General features: G+C 45.8%; 1 protein-coding gene across 3 annotated transcripts in view; it reads left to right on the forward strand.

The window, feature by feature from the left end:
- BST1 (bone marrow stromal cell antigen 1) overlaps positions 1-20,764 on the forward strand; it is a 127,409-nt gene that overhangs the window by 20,644 nt on the left and 86,001 nt on the right. For all 3 annotated transcript variants that reach the window (XM_030191208.1, XM_030191209.1, XM_030191210.1), the window contains exons 2-4: positions 5,104-5,320; positions 8,601-8,730; positions 18,809-18,944. In XM_030191208.1, coding sequence (XP_030047068.1) covers positions 5,145-5,320; positions 8,601-8,730; positions 18,809-18,944 — 442 coding nt within the window. In that variant the 5' untranslated portion in view covers positions 5,104-5,144. The remainder of the gene's footprint in view (positions 1-5,103; positions 5,321-8,600; positions 8,731-18,808; positions 18,945-20,764) is intronic.

Consider the following 20,764-nt stretch of genomic DNA (forward strand, 5'->3'; position numbering starts at 1 on the left):
GTCCCCTCTCCTTACCAACAATCCAAAAAAATATTCTCTTGTAGTCTAGTAGAACCCCCACCCCACAATCCCTTGCCTAGGCTCATGCCTTCAGCACCATCATCTGTGAAAACCCTGCCCTGCACGGTGAATCCTAGGATGCCTTGGCTGAGGTCATTTTGCCATGTAAGGGCATGCCTACAATGCTACCCCTTAGCACAGTGGTTTTACACTGATTTTCCCACACTAATATTTCTTATTGCATTGGGAGAAAAATTAGCATGGGAAAATCAGTGTAAAACCACTGTGCAAAAGGTTAGCAGGTAGGTGTGCCTATTTTGTCCCCAGACTATTTTTTTGAACATGTGGGTCGAGGTAAGTAGGATTTCCCCCATCAGAGAAGGGGGTTGGCTGTGGGGCCTCTGTTCAATTTGGGGTCATGGCGGGACCATTGTCCCTGTTAGGGCCCCAGTTTTCAGCCCTTTTGTCTAAGTGTCTTAGGCAGGTATTTTTGGGTCTCCAAGGGCACAGCTAGTGAGGAGCCATCCCAGGGACCTCTAGTTTCAAGTGGCCATGGTTCCTAGAGGTAGTTCGAGCTACTGGCCCATCCAGGGTTTCCCCATCCTCAGTGGAGGATGTTTGGGGAGTGAATGAGTTTTGACAAGATGGGTTCCCTTCCAGAGGCTCCTCTAGAATCTGAAGAGGTCTCTCATGATGAGGACTCTGCATCCCCGGTAGTGTGCTTTTTTTCATTCAGAGGAGTTTTCCTCCCTCATATTCCTAGTGTTGATGCTCTTTACAATTTCGTTGGCAGTAGTGGAGTCTGCCGTAGAGAGGGGCCCTGCTTTGAAGGGCCTGCAGTGGCCTCTAAAAGCTTCCCTCCCCCCCCCCCCCCCCCCCCACAAGGCTCTGTTGAGGTTGATGTGGGTGAACCCTGGACCTGATTCTCAAGGAGATGAGATTGATGGATAAGCTTTATCCTATTTCTCAGGATGAGGAGGAAAGGTTGTAAGGTGGATATTCACGTTATGGTGGTCATCAAGAACATCATTCCAGTGGAGGACAGTATGACCCTTAAGGAAGCCCACAACTGTAAGATTGAAAAGCAGCTCTTTGCTGCCTTGCTACTGGGAGTACTGGAATTGGTCAGTGGTGGTTATAAGGCTTGGGCAGGTGTGGCTCTTTTGGAGTTGGGGGTGCCCTGAATAAGAAGCTAGCCTGAACTGCAAACTTCCCTGCTCACCGAACCCATTCCCTCTTTCCTCCCATTAACCCCCACCCTGCAGCATATTGCATTTCTTCCCTCCTGTTACACCTCTGCCAGGCCTGTGCTAATAAAAACCATAGAAGACCATGGGACCCGGCTCTCTGCAGTGCCGCTAGTGCTTCCTGTGCTGGTCCCACCTCCTCTGATGTAAACCTCCAGGACCATCACAGGAAGCACTAGTGGCACTGCAGAGAGCCGGGTCCCATGGTCTTCTATGGTTCTGTATTATTACAGAGATGCAACAGGAGGGAGGGAACAAAACTGTGCTGCAGCAGGGTGGGGATGAATGTGAGGGGAGAGACAGATTGGGTGGGGAAGGTTGAGAGAAACGAGACAAGACTGGATGGGAGGGGAGGGGTGGGAGAGAGAGAGAGAGTGAGTGACAGAGATGAAACAATACTGGATAAAAGGAGGGAGAGAGAAGCTATGAGCTGGAGAGAATGAGACATTAGAGAAGGGAAGTACTGCATAGAAGAGGGGAGTGAGAAATAGTCTGGGTTGGGGGAAAAGAGATAGACAGGGGCAATGTTGAATGGTATAGGGAGCAGAGGGGAGAGAGATTAGCATTGTTGCATGCCAGGGGGAGAGAGAGAGAGACAGACTGGTAATGCTAGATGACAGGAAGATGGGGTGTGTGAAGAGATATAGAGGAGATGCTGGATGAGGGGAAGGAGAGAAAATGCTGGGAGGTGAGAAAGATAGAGGCAGTACTATATGGATGGGGAGGGAGACAGGGCAATGCTAGATGTTGGAATATGGGATAAGGGAAAGAGAGAGGAGATACTGGATGGTGGGAGAGAGCGAGAGCCAAGAGAGGGGATGCTAGCTGGTATGGGGAGAGAGATGATACTGGATGGTGGTGGGAGAGACAGAGAAGATACTGGATGGCAGGGATAGAGAGGAAAGAGTTAGTGAAAAGCTGGGGAATAAGAGAAAGGAGAATGAGAGGGCCAGAGTGAGGGAAATAGATGGAAAGCTGATGGAAGAGGCGAAGAAGACAAGGAGAGAAAAAAAACCTAACATATGGACAGGAGACCCTTGGAATGAGAGTTAAAAGAAGACAGGAAAGCAGTAACCAGAGACTAGTACCAACACAATTAGAAAAACTAAATGGCCAGACAGCAAAGGTAAAAATAATTTTATTTTTAATTAAAAATGAAGTAATGCGGTAGCCGTGTTAATCCACTTTAAAACTTAAATATAAAGTAAAGAAAAATACATTGTTTGACTAGCAATTCTCTATATCAGGACAGTATACTGCTGTAATAGTATGCTTGTCCGGTCATGTTTCAACAATTTTATTGATGATCCAGCATGTTAAGCATAGCCAACAAGCTCAATATACAACAAAATGAATATCAAAACATACTTAATAAGAACAAGGTAATAAATTCCATCATCAAAGTTTTAATAATTTTCTCCCCTCCGCACCCAGATCTTTTGCCCCTCTCCTGGGTTTTATGTTCATATCTGTTTATTATTATTATTAACATTTGTATAGCGCTACCAGACGCACACAGCGCTGAACACTTGACACAGAGAGACAGTCCCTGCTCAATAGAGCTTACAATCTAAAAAATATACAGACAAGACAATTAAGGGCGAAGGAACAAGGGGAGGTAATTGAGTAGTGGTTAGGAGCTCAACAAATATCAATAACCAATACAAACTGAACCCCTCTGGTCCCCTCCCCCCTCCCAATGTCAAACATACCAAGGGTATATAGAAATAAACTAAAGATAATTTTAGGGAACTGGTTTCAATGTAATACTATGCATATATATATATATATATATATATATATATATATATGTATAGAAACACAGTCATCATCATGTAAGCCTAAATATAATTTTACTGGAGGAAAACGCCTCTAGAAGCACCGCACCTTTTCAATTTTAAGGTGAGGGCTAGGGCTTCATCATCATCGGCAGTTAAAAACCTCCTTAATTTTTTTAATGTTTTTAAATATTTTCAATTTTTAAATCTCTTCAAGCTGTCATACATTTCTCACAAAAGTTTTTTTACTTAGCTTTAGAAAACACTCAGCCTGCTTTATTCAAGACCGTGATCAGACCATGGCCAACAGGTCCTGTTTCACAATAGCTGCTTCAGGACCAACAGTCTTCTATAAATCAATTCACCGGTCTCCCTTGTCCTGACTTAAAGAAGGAGCTTTTGGCATCCAACAACTAGTGAAAAAATGTAATAGGTTAGTCCAATAAGAAGGTATCACCTTATTTACTGTTTTTGTTTTGTTAATGTTTAATGTAGGAATTGGAATATGTCAGTTTCTGAAATTTACATCTGCTCTCTATTATTTGCCACTGTTTCTATTTCTTTGGTTTTAGACTGTATGCAGAGTATAGCTTGTTGGGGTTCAGCTTAATTTTTGTCTACATATTTTTAGTTTGTGGTTACCTATTCTATATACTTGATGAGGGTCTACTTGTGTTCATGTGTGAAAAGGGCTAGGTATGCTATTAGCATCAAAAGTCTGTGTAGGACTGATCTGTACTAATCCAGCTTGTTTACATTATATTACATTTCATTACATCTGAGTCTTTTAGCCTGTATATACCTATATAGTTCATTGCGGGTAACAAAAAAAAAAAAGAGCTAGAGCACACTCTAGGAGGTATATTGATGTTTTTCTATCCACTGCAATGTGTATGTTGTGTGTGGTTTTTTTTTTGTTTGTTTGTTTGTTTTTTCCTAGGAAGGACCTGGAGGTTCGTGTTATGGTATGGTAGAATTGCTTTAAGGGACCTGAGTGATTTTGAAGGGTTTTGTATTACTTCACAGTATGCCTGGTACTGGATTTTGAATTTGGATTTAGTTCATGCTTTTTGCCCTCTCACTGGGGTGATTGGCATGCAGTTTAAACCAGAATATAGAACATAACTATGAGAAGACTCAGAACCCTTGAACCAACATCTTATTTAATGCAGTAATCAAACAAGGGAAAATAACTTACAGTTCAGATGTGCTGGACAAACTGGGAGTCTGTTCTCAACCAGCGCTCTCTCCATGCAAAAGAGGCTGGGAGAATGGCAGCAACACGCTGAATAGTAATGCTGGTTATACTTATACACTGGTGAAATCTTGATAGCATCACAGTAGCTTCAAAAGGGTCATACAGCAAAATACAGCATACGCAGTTTTGTTTCACAGAGGAGATATGCTGCAGACTAACTGTTACAGACCCGATGGAGGGGGAGGGGTAAACTAGCCCAGTATACACAGAGAACAAATCAAACCAATAGAAAGAGTCCAGTAAGACACAAGGAACTGGACATGTGCTCTGAAAGAGCCTATTACAGGGAACTACAGGATTACAGGGATTTGTAGTCTTATTATATATCCTATCATCTGCCTCCATGCAAATGGGTGATAGAACACATCGATATGGATAACTTTTCTGTTTTAACTTTGATTGCAGACATAGTAGGGACATTGTTATATGGGTAATGTATCTGTTAAACTTTATCCATGTATTTTCAGCAAGCTGACTTAAATGGATAGAAAACATGCATGGATTTTATATTTTAATATTACATGGATAAGTTACTCCCATAACTTTTCAGTTCTGTGCTCAGCTGAAAATTGACGCCTTGTGTATGCACAAATAAACTGTAAATACATGAGCACATTTTAGCGTCAGACTCAGGACTGTTATAGATTTCAGTAATATCTATACAGATGTTGACAATTCTTAGGACTCAACCAACTTTGTAATATAAGACCTACAAAAATTCTGGTGGATTAGTGTCATTCCAGATTATTATTTATGTAAATGCATTATGTAAAACCCTATAGTTTGCAAGTCTCTAATTTTACAGTATTCTCCTCTTTAGACTCAACACTGAAATCTACTTTTGGAGCTCAAGACTTCACAATGAACAGTTGTTGTTCAGGGTTATTTGTAAGCATTTTTCTCAGTCTCATGAGTGCTACCCAGGTGCAGGCTCTAGGATCAAAACAATGGAATGGTGAAGGCACATCTCTTAACCTAGAGAGCATTGTGACAGGCAGATGCTACGATTATATCCAAACCGTGAATCCTACCGTCAGGTCAGTACTTCTGTTATATCAAGGCGCAGTGCCCCCCGGGTGCACGGAGCCAACATTAACATGGCGCCGTGCTCTGATGGGCATGCGCAAGTCAGCGGGGGGCGAGCGCGGCCGAATTTCCCGCCGCATGGCAGCACCCTGCAGAGGTGGGTGGGGAGGAAAAGGGGGGTTTATAACCCTTGGACGGAGCCCAGACGTCCTCTTTTGGGCGTCTGGGCAGAAGCCTGATTGAGCTTTTCTTACTTCATTAGATCTGACCTTTACCTGCTCCTCTCAGAACCTCACACTTCCCCCTGTGACTTATTCACCTTGCTGGGGTCTTGCTAGTTTTGCTGTTAAACACTGGAAGGACTCATCTTGCAGCACCCTTCCCCATTTTGATTCAGGTGGGATGGCCTTTATTTTTTTGTGAAATGTATTTTATTGTCCCCAGATTTTACATGTAAAAATGTGTGCTTCCAGCTTTTCCTGCTTATCTAAATCATTGTTATCTGACAGTATATTTAAGGATTAGCGCAGCAGTGGAGGTTTGAACTTCATGGCAGGCCCACAGAGTTTGGGGTCAGGCCCACCCCACAGTGGTGTCTCTAATGTAGTTAGTTTCCGGCTCCGCTGGTCATAGGCTCGCAGCGACTCCCACACGCTGCCTGCTGCTCTACAACCTTCTTGCAGCCGCTAAGCGCTAACCCGGAAGCCTCTCTTCTGCCTCAACTTCTGGTTTCTGCCCAGTCAAGATGCGGCAGAGGAGAGACTTCCAGGTTAGTGCTTAGTGGCTGCAAGGAGGTTGTTGAGCAGCAGGCAGCATGTAGAAATCGCTGCCGCTAACCTGTAGTCACACAAGGACAGTTTTGGGTGGGATAAGAGAAGGGGACGAAAGATGCTGCATGGGGGAGGGAACATGGGGGAAAGATGCTGCAAAGGGAAAGGGTACATGGGAGGGAAGATGCTGCATGGGGGAAGAAGGAGGAGATGCAGCAGAGGGGTGAGAAGGGAGAAATCTTGCATATGAGATGGAGGGGAGGGAGACATGCTGCATAGAGGGGGAATAGGGAAAGGGAAATGGGACTTGATGTACCGCCTTTCTGAGGTTTTTGCAACTACATTCAAAGCGGTTTACATATATTCAGGTACTTATTTTGTACCAGGGGCAATGGAGGGTTAAATGACTTGCCCAGAGTCACAAGGAGCTGCAGTGGGAATTGCACTCAGTTCCCCAGGATCAAAGTCCACTGCACTAACCACTAGGCTACTCCTCCACTGCAAGAGAGGGAGAAATGTTGAACATAGGGGTGGAGAGGAGGGAGAAATGGTACATGGGGAGGGAAGGAGAAATGTTGGACATAGGGGTGGAGGAAAGGGGGTAATGTTAGACATAGGGTGGAAGGGAGTGAGAAAACTTGGACATGATGGTAGAGGGGAGGAAGGGAGAGATTCTGCATGGGAAGGGGAGAGAGATGTTGGACCCAGAACACAAGGGAGGGGGAGAGAGAGATGGTAGAGAGGGGGAAGATGTTGATCATGGGAATGGATGAGAGGAAGGGAGAGGTACACAGGAGGTGGTGAGAGGAGAAAGAGGTAAAAATGCTGGACCATGGGGGAGAGGGCAAGAGGGAAGAGTGAAAGAACAGAAAAATGTCAGGCTACGAGGGTGGGGTGGGGAGGGAAAAAAGAGGGATCAGATGCTAGCTAGAAGTGTGGAGGGAGGAAGATGATGGGAATGGTGGAACCCTGTGGAGAGGCCCAGGGGGGCAAGAAAATGAATGAGAGGATAGTGATTACAGAGGGTAGAAATATGGTAATGCAGAGTAGATTAAAGATGAAAGAGAATGTAGGGCTGGGGAAGGAGTGAGATGGGGGAATGGGAGAGCTAGTGGGTGAAAGAACAAGATGCAAATTTGATAGGTAATTGAAAAGTAAAGAGGAGGAGAAGGGTGAGAGAGAGGCAGAAAAGAGCTAAAAAGAATGATCACTATGTCAGAGGCAGGAGTAGTGAGGGAACAGACAGGAGAGAGGAGAAAAGACAAATGGACTGTAGCCGCTTGAAGAGGAATTAGCAGAAGAGAGAAACTGGAACCAGCAAGATGGAAAAATAAAATGTCCAGACAACAAAGGTAGAATCAAAGCATTTTATTTTGAATGTTTTTTAATGGAATATGTTAGCCTTTGGAAATGTGCATAGCAAATGTCTTTGTACTGTGTTCAGTAGAAAAGGAAATGCATTTCTGTTTTATTTCTCCAGTGTTGCAGTAATGCTAAATTTAACTTCTTGGGGTTCCCATTCAAATTTTATCGAAATATTTTTATTTCTAATTTGTGATCCCTTGTTCTATATTTGGTGAGGGTCTGTTGGTGTGATAGTAATGGCAGGTGGGAAATCAGAGAGGAGAGGGAATTGGGGAGGGGGGGGGCCCTCCTTTATTTTCTGACCTGGGCCCAAGCAGGTCTAACACCAGTTCTGACCCTGCCTATATAGCTGGTAAGGATTCCCAATCATCCCTAGCTAAGGAACTCCCTTCTACCAAGCTCTGCAGTTGGCAACAGCATCCTTGAACCATGTGTGGGGTGCCGGCATCAATGGCTCAGGGTGATTGCTGAGTTTTGGGGATTTTGGAAGCCAGTTGTTAAAGTAGGCCCCTTGGCTATTTTAACAACCGACTCCCAAAATATGGGCCTGGACCCCCTTCGGATCTCCCTTTTACATTGCTATAGGCCAGGAGATGCTGAGCCCTGCCAGCCAAATAAATGGACTGCTGGGGCTCCCTGCTGCTTGCACGAGAAGTCTCCGCATGCTGCTCGGAGCCAGAAACAAGCAGCAGAGTGTGGCGGCAGTCCATTTATTTGGCTGGGTGGGGCTCAGCATCCCCACTATAAAAAGGTATGCCTAGTGCACCTGCACGGGGGTGAGGGGAAGAGAGGAATGTGTTGGCCGCCCAGGCCATCCCAGCAGTGGCGTTCCTAGGGGGGGGGCGGTGGGGGCGGTGCTGCGCACGCCTGTCCGTCGTTCGTTCCATGCTCCCTCTGCCGCGTCAAATGCTTTACTTGCCGGATGGCCAGAAAGACTTTCCTTTTACCCACTGCGGTAAAAGGGGGCCTCAGCGCGCATGAAAAACACGTGCTGACGCCAGCGCAGGCCCCCTTTTGCTGCAGCTTGGTAAAAGGGGCCCTTAGATTATAAGTCCTCAGGGACAGGAAATATCCACTACATCTGAATATAACTCACCTTGAGCCATTACTGAAAAAGGTGCAAGCTAAATCTAAATACGTTTCTTCATCACTGCAGGAATAAGAACTGTTCAGCGATCTGGGAGGCTTTGAAGCAGGCCTTTGTGTACAAGGATCCATGTTCGGTTTTGCCCTCTGACTATGAGCTTCTCATTAATCTGACACTGCATGAAATCCCACCGAACAAGGTAATGTATAGCATGGTTATGCAATGAAGGATCTGCTGATATGGATTTCTTTTATCTTTAAGGTGCTAGTTATAGTAAACATGAGGCTATTCCATGCTTTTTCAGTTGGGCTTGGCTAGGTAGTATCTTGTCTGAATCACTGTTTGAATGCACACATTCAGTCCAATGCACTAAACTAAGAAAATCTTCAAAAATGATGCTTTACATGCTAAAATACCAAATAACTTGTGTTCCATAGCGTCCCGCAGATCAATCCAGAGACGAGTGAGCTATGTCCCTCTACCAGCAGGCGGAGATAGAGAACCTCAGAGGTTTAGTATATGTGGACCTGTGCATCCATCTTACCCTCAGTATTCTTTCTATTTCAGCAGGTGAATAGAAATATCCTGTGCAGCTCTTTGGATGGGCCTTGCTCCTAGCCTGTTGCCTCAGGTTTAGTTGAGCGTGAGGTCTTGGCTAGGATCGGCCATGTTGGGGGTACACCTGGTGGTGCCAGGTCCCCCCCCCCCCCAGCCCTACATACTTCCCTTGCAGCAGTCCTTTGTTCACTAGCTCTCCTGCCTCTCAGAAAAATAAAAAGGCCTGCAGAATGGAAACACAGTGTTCTGAGCTGTTCTACCAGGGAATACATGGTCATTCACAAGGAAACCATGAGTGTGGGGCTCTTTGTTCTCATCCCTTTAGGGTTTTTCTGCTGTGGCTAAGACTTTGTGCTCTGTGGGTTTTTTATTTTTTCCTTCCCCAGTTCTGCCGGCACGGTAATGTTTTCTGAAAGTGAGTAAATCTCTGCTATCGGGCACTCCTCCAAGCTCAGGTCTCAAAAGACAGGATAGCTGGTTTTATGTATGATTTAGAGCAGGTATATATTTTGGCAAATAAAAGTGCTGAAGTATACATGTATTATTATAAATATGGCTTGCATGTATATTTGGAAGGACTGAGGCACATTTAAATGATGTGTACTCTCTACTACTACTATTTAGCATTTCTATAGCGCTACTCGCCTGGTCTGTAATTCTAGAGAGGTTCCCTGACCGCCGCCGGCGGGTCTGGGACTACATTATTCTTACACACAGATTGTCTGGGAGGCTCGGCCATGCCGCTCGGGGACGGGGAGCTGGGCATTTTTATAGGGCACGCTAGTGCCATCTTGCTTACATGCTCCTGCGTGGTTTTCTCTCCTCTCTGTTCTCTCTTAGTACGCTTCCCGCTCTGACGTCCGGGCTCCCTATTGCTTCCCTCTTGCACGATAGATATTTTCAGTCTATGGTGATACTCCTCTGCAGATTCGAGATTCGGTTTTCCCACGCTTCTTGCAGTGCCTGTTTCTTTCCCTTTGGGCATAATGTGCTGTACATAGTGCCATGTGGTCCTTCAGCTATTTGGGATGGGCTCTCTCGCCTTTATTTTTTGGTGGCTGCATTTCTTTTTGAGCGGGATCTCAGGCACATTTATTGTGGGAGTAGTCCCTACCGTGATAGGGAGCTATTTTGGGAGCTTACATCCTGGGACCTGGGTTGTCTCGCTATTCCAGGTAGTTTCTTTCCCTTTTCGTCTTGCCAGCGGCTACTGTTTTCTGTTATTCTACGTTGGTGGTCGCATTGCTTGTCTGTGGTATGCACCCATTGGGCGCCTCTCCTACATGGGTTTCTCATTTTAGTGCTGGTTCCCAATTCTTGTCTGGCACAGAGGTGTGTTCCCCTTTGTGGGCTCTCTTTTGCTGATTGGTTTGCTTCTACCAACCTGGAATCTGGTCTGGTGTCTTCACACCTAGCTTGCTACTGCTTAGCGCAGCTTCTTGGTGCACTAGATTGTGTCAGCACCTGCGGATCTGTGAGGGCCAGCTGCTGGCAGACTCTGGTCTGGCGGGTCTGGATACACCTTAAGTCTTTCTTCGTCAGAGGTGCACTCCTGCATTCCTATACCGACAATTGCAGTTCCTTGGGGTCTTAGAGGCTAGCGTCACCTTCTTTTTGGTGAGGGCTGGATTCCGGTGTGCCATAGTCTCATGGTGCAGTTTCTGTATGGGGCTTCTTGTGGCCTGCATTGCAGCAGTCTCCATAGCTCCGAAACATCACTATCTGTGGTGCACAATAATACATGCACCATTATTTCACTGCTCCCTGCAGCTCTCGTTCTTAGCCAAGCTTGTCAGCTTCTGTGCGCAGCCGGTTCCATAAAAGCTTAAGGATCATGGGAGTAGCTGTACTATTGGCCCATCTGCACCAGTATCCTATTTCCTGCAGTGCCCAGACCAGGTCTCAAGTTCCTGGTAGAACCCCAAAGCTTGCATTTTCTATTCTACAACCCAGTACAGTTTGGCTACTCAGCCACACCATCTAATTCTGGCACCCTCTGCAAGAAGTTAGTGCTGCCTTCAGCATTGGGCAGCGGATTCATCCTCCAAGTCATTGTTAGCAAGCTCTGTTCACTAGTTATCAGGTGACTGAAGGTCTCTGTCTCCAGCAGGTGTGCCTTCCACCATTTCTGGGGGGTCGGGCCTTGCTCCGTCTTCAAACGTTGGACCTTAACTCTTCTGTGGGCATCAGTTCTGGCTCAGTCTTCGGACATTGGGCCTGGCTCTGTCTCCAGTCATCAGGTCTTGCCCCATATATGGGAGTCGGACCCTGCTCAGTCTATGCACGTAGAGCCTTGCGCCGATTCTGCTTCTCATCCTCTGATCCGGCTCTAGACGGCGAGACCTGCTCCATCTCTAGACGGCAAACATGTCTCTGGATGGCGAGTCCTGCTCCGGCTCTGGACGATGAATTTGACTTCATCAGTGGACGGAGATCCCTTCCCCGCCGCCGGATGTCAAGCCCTGTTACGTCTTTGGATGTCGAGCCATGCTCCTCCATTGGAAGTTGAGCCTGGTTCCGGGTCAGGGCATTGAGCTTCATATGTACTCTGGACACAATCCTGTATGCCATGTCTGAATGAGTTTTACCCTGGTTTTGGCAGTTCGGTGTCGACCCTCCTTCATCTCTAGTCGTTGAGATGGCTAGGATCAGGCGACCCTCAGGGGGAGGAATGCTGGCTTCGGCCTAACCCCTGGTAAGCCTTTCCTCAGCTGAGAGGTGCCCAGCTCTACCACCGGCTGCCTTTCAGGTGCTGTGGAGGACTTGCAGCTCATCTGCATATCCTTACAGCCTTCTCCGGGGTGACACCCAGGTCCACTCCGATCCACTCAGGGCCTCCACTCTAGGTGCGCGGGGCATTTTTCTCTTTACATCTAATCTTCTTCCCAGTTGCTAAAGTACCTCAGTCGTTTATGGCGCCTATTCACATTCTCTTCCTAGCCCTGTCCCTTCCTAATCTTTTCCCTCACCCCCTACCTCTCTCTGCTACAGGAACTCACTGCCCATCCATCGACTTCATCACCTCACCTTCTCTCCTACCCTCTTCCTCCCTGTTGGCTTTTAATCTCCGTCTCTTTCTTCCCTCTATTTTGCCTTCCCCATTCCACCTAAATACCTCTCGCCTTCGACGCCTTTGTGGCCACACCTCTCCTACTCTCCTCCGCTCTCTTTTACTCCTTCTCTTACTCTCAGCCGGTGACATCAATCCCAATCCTGGCCCTCCTCACCAACTATTTTCCCAACTCTACAGATCTCACCGCAACCTCTCTAACCTCATCTCTATTCCTCTACTCCCCTTTTCTTCTCTGCCCTTCTCTTGTGCTGTATGGAATGCCCGCTCTATCTGTAACAAACTCCCCTATATCTAGGACCTCTTTATCTCGCGTCACCTCCATCTGCTCGCCATAACAGAAACCTGGCTCTGCCCTGATGACTCTGCTTCAGTCGCAGCCCTCTGCCATGGCGGTTATCTTTTTTCACATACTCCTCGCCCTTCTGGTTGTGGGGGCGGTGTTGGACTACTTCTCTCTCCCTCCTCCAGATTTCAACCCCTTCTTCCACCTCAATCTCACTGTTTTTCCTCCTTTGAAGTCCACTCTATCCGCCTTTTCTCTCCCCTCTGCCTCTTCGAATAGCGGTCATTTATCGTCCCCCTGATAAGTCCCTTTCATCCTTTCTCAGTGACTTTGATGCCTGGCTTGCCTTCTTCCATGATCCTTCCTCCCCCTCTCTCATCCTTGGTGACTTTAATATTCCTGCTAATGATCCTTCCAACTCTTATATTTCCAAGTTACTCGCTTTAACATCCTCCTTTAATCTCCAACTATGCTCCACCTCCCCCACTCATCAAAATAGTCACTGTCTTGATCTCATCTTCTCCTCCAATTGTTCACCCTCTAGTTTCCTTGCCTCTGATCTTCCCCTCTCTGATCACCATCTTATAACTTTCACACTTAAATCTCCTCCCTCCCAGTCCCGTCCTATCTTATTTATCTAGGAATCTTCAAGATATTGACCCTTCATCTCTATCCTCCCATGTTTCAAACCTCCTCTCTACTGTGGCACCATCCACGTCTGTCAACAAGGCTGTTTCTTCTTACAACAATACTCTATCCTCTGCCTTAGACACTCTTGCACCTTTGATGACCCGCCCTATAAGGCGTACAAAACCCCAACCTTGGCTGACTTCTAATATCCGCTACCTACATTCCTGTACCCGCTCCGCCGAACGCCTCTGGCGGAAATCTCGGGCCCTTGCTGATTTCTTACACTTTAAGTTCATGCTGACCTCCTTCCAATCTGCTCTTTTACACGCCAAACAGGATTATTATATCCAACTGACCAACTCTCTTGGCTCTAACCGTCGACTTCTCTTCAACACATTGAACTCTCTCCTCAAGGTGCCCCCTCCCCCAACTCCCCCTTCATTATCTCCTCAGACCCTTGCTGAATTCTTTCATGACAAGGATCAAAAGATAAACCTTGAATTCTCTACCTCGCCACCTCTCCCTCCTCTAGTCTGTTCCCCTCTCTCTCCTTCCCCGCATTCCTTTTCCTCCTTTCCTGAAGTTACTATAGAGCAAACTACACTTCTCCTTTCTTCCTCAAAATGTACCACCTGTTCCTCTGATCCCATTCCCACCCACCTTCTTAATGCCATCTCACCTGCTCTTATTCCTTTTATCTGTCACATTCTCAACCTCTCACTTTCCACTGCAACTGTCCTACTGCCTTTAAACATGCTGTGGTCACACCTCTCCTTAAGAAGCCTTCACTCGACCCTACTTGTCCCTCTAATTACCGACCCATCTCTCTCCTCCCTTTTCTCTCCAAATTACTTGAGCGTGCTGTTCATCACCGCTGCCTTGATTTTCTCTCCTCACATGCTATTCTTGACCCACTACAATCTGGTTTTCGCCCTCTCCACTGAACCGAAACTACGCTTACTAAAGTCTCCAATGACCTATTACTGGCTAAATCCAAAGGTCTCTATTCCATCCTCATTCTTCTTGATGTTTCCGCTGCTTTTGACACTGTCGATCACAGCATACTCCTCAATACCCTGTCCTCACTTGGATTCCAGGGCTCTGTCCTTTCCTGGTTCTCTTCCTACCTCTCCCTCCGCACCTTCAGTGTTCACTCTGGTGGATCCTCTTCTACTTCTATCCCTCTGCCTGTCGGCGTACCTCAGGGTTCTGTTCTTGGTCCCCTCCTCTTTTCTATCTACACTTCTTCCCTTGGTTCATTAATCTCATCCCATGGCTTTTCCTACCATCTCTATGCTGATGACTCCCAAATCTATCTTTCTACCCCTGATATCTCACCTTGCATCCAAACCAAAGTTTCAGCGTGCTTCTCTGACATTGCTGTCTGGATGTCTCAACGCCACCTGAAATTAAACATGACCAAAACCGAGCTTCTCATTTTCCCCCCAAACCCACCTCCCCACTCCCCCCATTTTCTATTTCTGTTGATGGCTCTCTCATTCTCCCTGTCTCCTCAGCTCGAAACCTTGGGGTCATCTTTGACTCTTCTCTCTCCTTCTCTGCTCATATCCAGCAGATTGCCAAGACCTGTCGTTTCTTTCTTTACAACATCCGTAAAATCCGCCCCTTTCTTTCCGAGCACTCTACCAAAACCCTCATCCACACCCTTGTCACCTCTCGTTTAGACTACTGCAATCTGCTTCTTGCTGGCCTCCCACTTAGTCACCTCTCCCCTCTCCAATCGGTTCAAAACTCTGCTGCCCGTCTCGTCTTCCGCCAGGGTCGCTTTACTCATACTACCCCTCTCCTCAAGTCGCTTCACTGGCTCCCTATCCGTTTTCGCATCCTGGTCAAACTTCTTCTACTAATCTATAAATGTACTCACTCTGCTGCTCCCCAGTATCTCTCCACACTCATCCTTCCCTACACCCCTTCCCGTGCACTCCGCTCCATGGATAAATCCTTCTTATCTGTTCCTTTCTCCACTACTGCCAACTCCAGACCGTGCTTTCTGTCTCACTGCACCCTACGCTTGGAATACACTTCCTGAGCCCCTACATCTTGCCCCATCCTTAGCCACCTTTAAATCTAGACTGAAAGCCCACCTCTTTAACATTGCTTTTGACTTGTAACCACTTGTAACCACTCGCCTCCACCTACCCTCCTCTCCTCCTTCCTGTACACATTAATTGATTTGTATTTTTTTTTTGTCTATTAGATTGTAAGCTCTTTGAGCAGGGACTATCTTTCTTCTATGTTTGTGCAGCGCTGCGTACGCCTTGTAGCACTATAGAAATGCTAAATAGTAGTAGTAGTAGTTGAGCCTTGCTGTGATGCGTCTTTTCAAGCCTTTCTCAATTGTGCCTGCTTCTGGTTCAAGGATCCAAACATGTCCCATTTTGGAATATTGAGCCTGCCTCTAGCTCCAGTGGTGCAGTCTATATGGTCTTGGGTCTGTGCTGTTTTGCAGGTGGTTGGGCCTTGTTCTCTCGGCCTCACGGGTCTGACGGGTCTGACTTTTTCTCTAGTTATCGAGATCAGCTCTGCTTTGCCTGACTCTGTCTTGCCTGTCAGTCCTTTCTTCATGTCGGGATGCTGAGACTTTCCCATCTCTGGGTTTGTGAGGCGGTCCCTTTCCAGTGGTATTCCGGTCACCTTCCTTGGCTAAAGGGCTTCTTCCCGACTTGATCTTCGGGTCTCAATCCGTGTTGAAGGTTGAGTCGAGTTTTGTTCTGGAGGTCAGCTCTGGCTTCTTCTCTGGGGTTGGGCCACGGCCCTTTCCAGTCTCTGGCACTAGGGGCCTAGATTTCAGCCAACTCCAGCCTCTCGCAGCTGTACCTCTTTAGCTGGTCCTGGACGCCTTGATTTCCAGAGGTCTGACTGTTACTCCTCCTCTGGTTTGTCCTTACAGGTTGTGGGGATTTGGCCTTCTTCTGTCTTTGGCTAATTTCCGAGATTTATCTCTGTTGTTCGAGACTGAACTCTTCCCTGGTAGGGAACTAGAACTCCCACTCGGCCCTTTGGATTGGCTGTTGGATATTGTCCAGTTTCTAGAGGGCGAACCTTCCCACATGGCAGCAAGGCAGCTTCTTACCGCTAGCTGTTTGAGAGAGGGCCTTGGTCTCCTTGCAGGCTCTTCTGTTAGCCCTTCTCTCTGGTTTGGATTCGCTCGCTTTGTTGGCTCTTGGGCTTTTCTGCCGGTGGGTCGATCAGGAATCTTTTCCGACTTGGAACCTATGGTTTCTCTGGCTAGCCTACTTAACAGTTCTATCCTCTGGGTCTTGCCTGGCCTCTGGTTATAGGTCTTCTCAGTTTGTGTGTGGAGCCTTTTCTATCGCTACTCGGGAGTCCTTAGGGGCTGGCTCTGTGCTGCCTGGAAAGTCTGTCTTCTTTGCAAGCTAGTCTGTTTTTTTCCACCCCCAGATATTGTTTTTCCTTCCCCAGTTTGGGGAATTGGTTTGTATATTCTTGGGGGTCAGCTCGGTTTTCTTCTGCGGATGTTGGCCTCTCTCATTGGGTCATCAAGTGGATTCACTCCTTAAATGGTTGCAGAGTAGTCTTCTGGTGGTTGGTCCGGGATCTGTTGTCACAACTCCGGTACTCTTGCTTCTACTGGTCCTGAGGGCATTTCTTCTCCCTCTCGGAATGGAGAGTTCTCTCGGGATTGCTCCTCTTCTATTGCCGTTTATTTTCTTTTCGGTTCTGTCAACGGCACTACCTGTTTGGGTTTGCTCAATCATTGTGGTCCCACCCTAATTTGAGACTTCCCACTCATCTCTGGATTGATCTGTGGGATGCTGTGGAAGGTAAAATTAGTCCTTACTTGATCATGTTCTTTCCATTAGTCCCAACAAATCAATCCAGAGTCCCACCCTTGGTTGGTAAGGACTGTGTTTGATCTCTCAAGTTTCTTTAAGTTTCTTAAAAAGAAAAACAAATAAAACAAAAGAGAAAATTTAAACACAGCATCATGCTGCCGTATACTGTTTTGGGTATTTCCCTCCCACAAGAGCGGTGGAGGAGAGGTCTACTTCATTTTCGATAGACCTGATAGAGGCAGGAGAGTACTTATAGATTGGCTTTATTATTCTTCTGCTTTGGTATCGACAATACTGAGGGTAAGATGGATGCACAGGTCCACATATACTAAACCTCTGAGGTTCTCTCTATCTCCACCTACTGGTAGAGGGACATAACCCACTCATCTCTGGATTGATCTGTTGGGACTAATGGAAAGAAAATTATCAGGTAAGGACTAATTTTCTTATTTGTGATCATCTCTGGGAAAAAGTGAATAAAGTTGTGGATGCATAATGTTGAGAATAGCCACTTTTTCATGTCGTGGGTCCATAAGAAGTCTGAAAAGGTTAAGTTTGAACTTCTGTGACTTTTATATATTTTTTTTTTTTGCATAAAAATAAGGGGTTTAGACTGCTGCGTTACAAATTGCTTGCTCTAACAGAATTCATTAAGACTTCATCTTTTTGTTTCTGGTGACTTTAGTCACCTTTTCCCAGAGATGGTCACATTTGTAATAGAGCTAACTATTCAGCACTGTAGTGTGCAAAGTTTTTCACATTTGCAAGTAATAACATTTTTACGTGCAATATTTTATTCAGATTAAGTCACTGAGGCAATACTATGCCAAATCATACCAAGCAGTTGGTTAAGTATTAGCATGTAGATAGTAAAAATAAAACAGAAAATTGGCTTCCGCGATCAAATTCCCCCCCCCCCCAAAAATACATTTATATTTGAGTAAAACTGTACAGCCTAACTATGCAAAGGAGATGTCTGTAATTAAGAAGGTCAACTTACTAAACTGAGTAGACCGTCACATACTATGAGTGATAGAGCATGCATAATTCTTATATTTATTGATTGATTTTTATACCACCCCCTGGGTTAATGAAAACTAGCCAAAGCTTTTTGACAAGTTTTTTGCAAGGAAACCCCAGACCTTCACTGTATGAAAATCTATCTTACTCATATTCATTGGGGATAGCCTAGAGACCTGTCTGGCTAGGTGTGTCCTGAGTACTGGGTTGAGCAAAAGTTGAGGAAGATGAAAGTATCCTATACAGTGCCCTTGATGAAGCCGCTAAATAAATAGGCATATAGGACAGACTTCTATGTCTCAGCTGCTAGAAGATACCCGAGATCTGCTGATATCAGATGCTGGATCAAAACATGAAGACTCTTTAGAAATGAAAACACACATGCATAAACCATTAAACATGAATCATTGTAATAAAAAAACTAGTGTTCACCTTCTAAAGCCCACTTTTCTGTAAGGAGTTTTCCCTGTAAGGGAATGTGTGCCCTGAGGACCTGTGTGCTTTTCCACACCAAACTGTTGGGTTTTTATCTCAGAGTTTTCTTGCTTGGTACCCCAAGTCTCTTCTTTTTCTTTTTTAATTTTATCCTCTTTTATTCTGATAACAACGGTACTACTACTACTTCTGTAGTTCATTTCTCTTTCATCTAAACAATTATGGCAGGTTTTATAGGTTTACCGTATGAACCTTATTTTTCTGCCTCCCCCCATCCCCAGCTACCTCTGTTTCTATAGATGTGATCTGTTACTGTCTTTGGCTTTTGCCTCCCCATTAATGCACCCCCCTCTACCTGCTTTCTAGTTTAGAAAGAAGCTGCTCAGTAAGTTATGTTGTACTTATTGTCTAACACTGTTTTTCCATGTTATTCTCTTCTTCCTGGGCTTGGACTGGCCAGTCCTTGTTCTGGGAGAATAATAAACATCTGGTGCATAAGTATGCTAACAAAGGTCTTCACTACATGCCCCTGGGAGATTCTCTTACTGGCTGGATAGTGGACAACTTGAACTGGTGTGGAAAACCCAATGGTTCAGGTAAGATATTGTGTTGAGCAAAATATCATAGATAACTGGACCAAGAATCGTCCTCTTTCAACTGTTACAAATATAGTATGGTTTAAAACGTTTCATTAGGAGGCATTCTACTTTTGAAGGATTATACATGATGCCATAAAGGCAAACACTGAAGTCCTGCCACAACTGATGGCGCTCTGAAAAAGAAACATCAAGACTATTTTTTGTGACCATATTCCAGTAGTGAAATGATTGATTATAGAGTGGTTTTGTACTGACTGAAGGTGGCGTTACCATTTAAATTGGCATCTGTAATATCTCCTTTTTCTTTCTTTGTTCAGTATGTGTGAATCTTACACTTTACTCGATCTTTCAGTCTGACTTCGGCTCCTTTTTCTGAATCCAATTCCTTAGCTTCCTCTGTGGAATCCCTTTCTTAATTCTTCTGTAATAAAATTCACCATCTTTGTAGCTCTTTTTCAGTATCCTCACTTGGAGCTTCAAATACTTCTTTTTGCAAACTTTCCTCTATCTCTTGGATGGATAATAGTCTCCTTTTCTCTTCTATGTCAAACTTCCTACCAAGTACTGCTTCCTGGTCTTCCTTTCAGCTACAAACACTCCACTCACTTTCCAAAGCTCTCACTAATATGAAAACCATCTTCAGTTCTCTTGACCCTTGTCCTTCTTCCTGGTTAAAGATTCCAAACTTAGGACATCTTCCTATTATCCTTATATTAATTAACCATAGTCTCTCTTTCAGACAGGTTCCAGCTTCTTGGAAGGAAGCTGTCATTCACCCCAAGCTCAAAAGAATTTTCAAGGTCCTTCGGTGTTGGCTCACTACTGACTAGTTTCAGACGTTTGCATTTTGTCAAAGATTTTGGAAAATGTAGTCTATATTCAAACTTCTTCTTTTATTGAGAAGACCCTTGCCCTCCACCCTAGACCAGTGTTTCCTAAGTCGGTCCTTGAGTACACCCCTGCCAGTCAGGTTTTCAGGATATCCACAATTGAATATGCAGGAAAGAGATTTGCACACAGTAGACATTTCACAGCCCCCACCATGCCCTGACCCACAGCTCACCTGTTGTTGGTGTAGGACATTGGGACGGGGCTCTGTGAACTTCTTGGGGGTGCAGGTCTTCTGCCAGGTCCTCTTCCCAATCCGGCGGGCTGCCTTCTACACTGCTGCTGCCAGTGTGACTGGCGCCGGGATCCTTAGGTGCGCATGTCAGAAACCTTCTTACAAGGCCAGTGGTTGAAGGATCAACTGGGCATCCATTGATGATGCATGGGCCCAGGCCCATTTAAGGAGGCTGGGCTTTCCTTCCCATTGTCTTGGAACAGGTCATCTAGTGTGGTCTAGAAGAGTGTTGCAGTCCTGCCTTTGCCTTGTCCTTGATCCTGACTTCTACCTAGCCGCAGCTCTGCTTTCAGTCTTGACTTGGGCCAAGCTTACTCCAGTCTTTAGCTCTGCCATGCTTTCCAGCCAGCTTCCTCCAATCTACAGCTCCAGTCCACCTTCCAGCTAGTTCCAGCTTCCTCCAGTCTTCAGCTCTAGTACACCTTCCAGCCAGTTCCAGCTTCCTCCTAGTCTCCAGCTCCAGTACGACTTCCTGCCTTTGGCTTCAGCTCCCTCCAGTCTCCAATTCCAGTGCCACCTTCAATTCCAGTCTATCCAAGTTGGGATGTTCCTTACTGTGTGGGGTTCCTCAAGGGTCAATTCTTTCTCCTGTCCTTTTTAACCTCTTCCTCAGTCCTCTTGAAACGCTTATTCAATCTACCGGCATATCATTCTATTTTTTTTTACCCAACTAACCTTTTTGTCCATCTTTAGA

This window comes from Microcaecilia unicolor, chromosome 2 (genome assembly GCF_901765095.1).
Source record: "Microcaecilia unicolor chromosome 2, aMicUni1.1, whole genome shotgun sequence".
Taxonomy (NCBI): domain Eukaryota; kingdom Metazoa; phylum Chordata; class Amphibia; order Gymnophiona; family Siphonopidae; genus Microcaecilia; species Microcaecilia unicolor.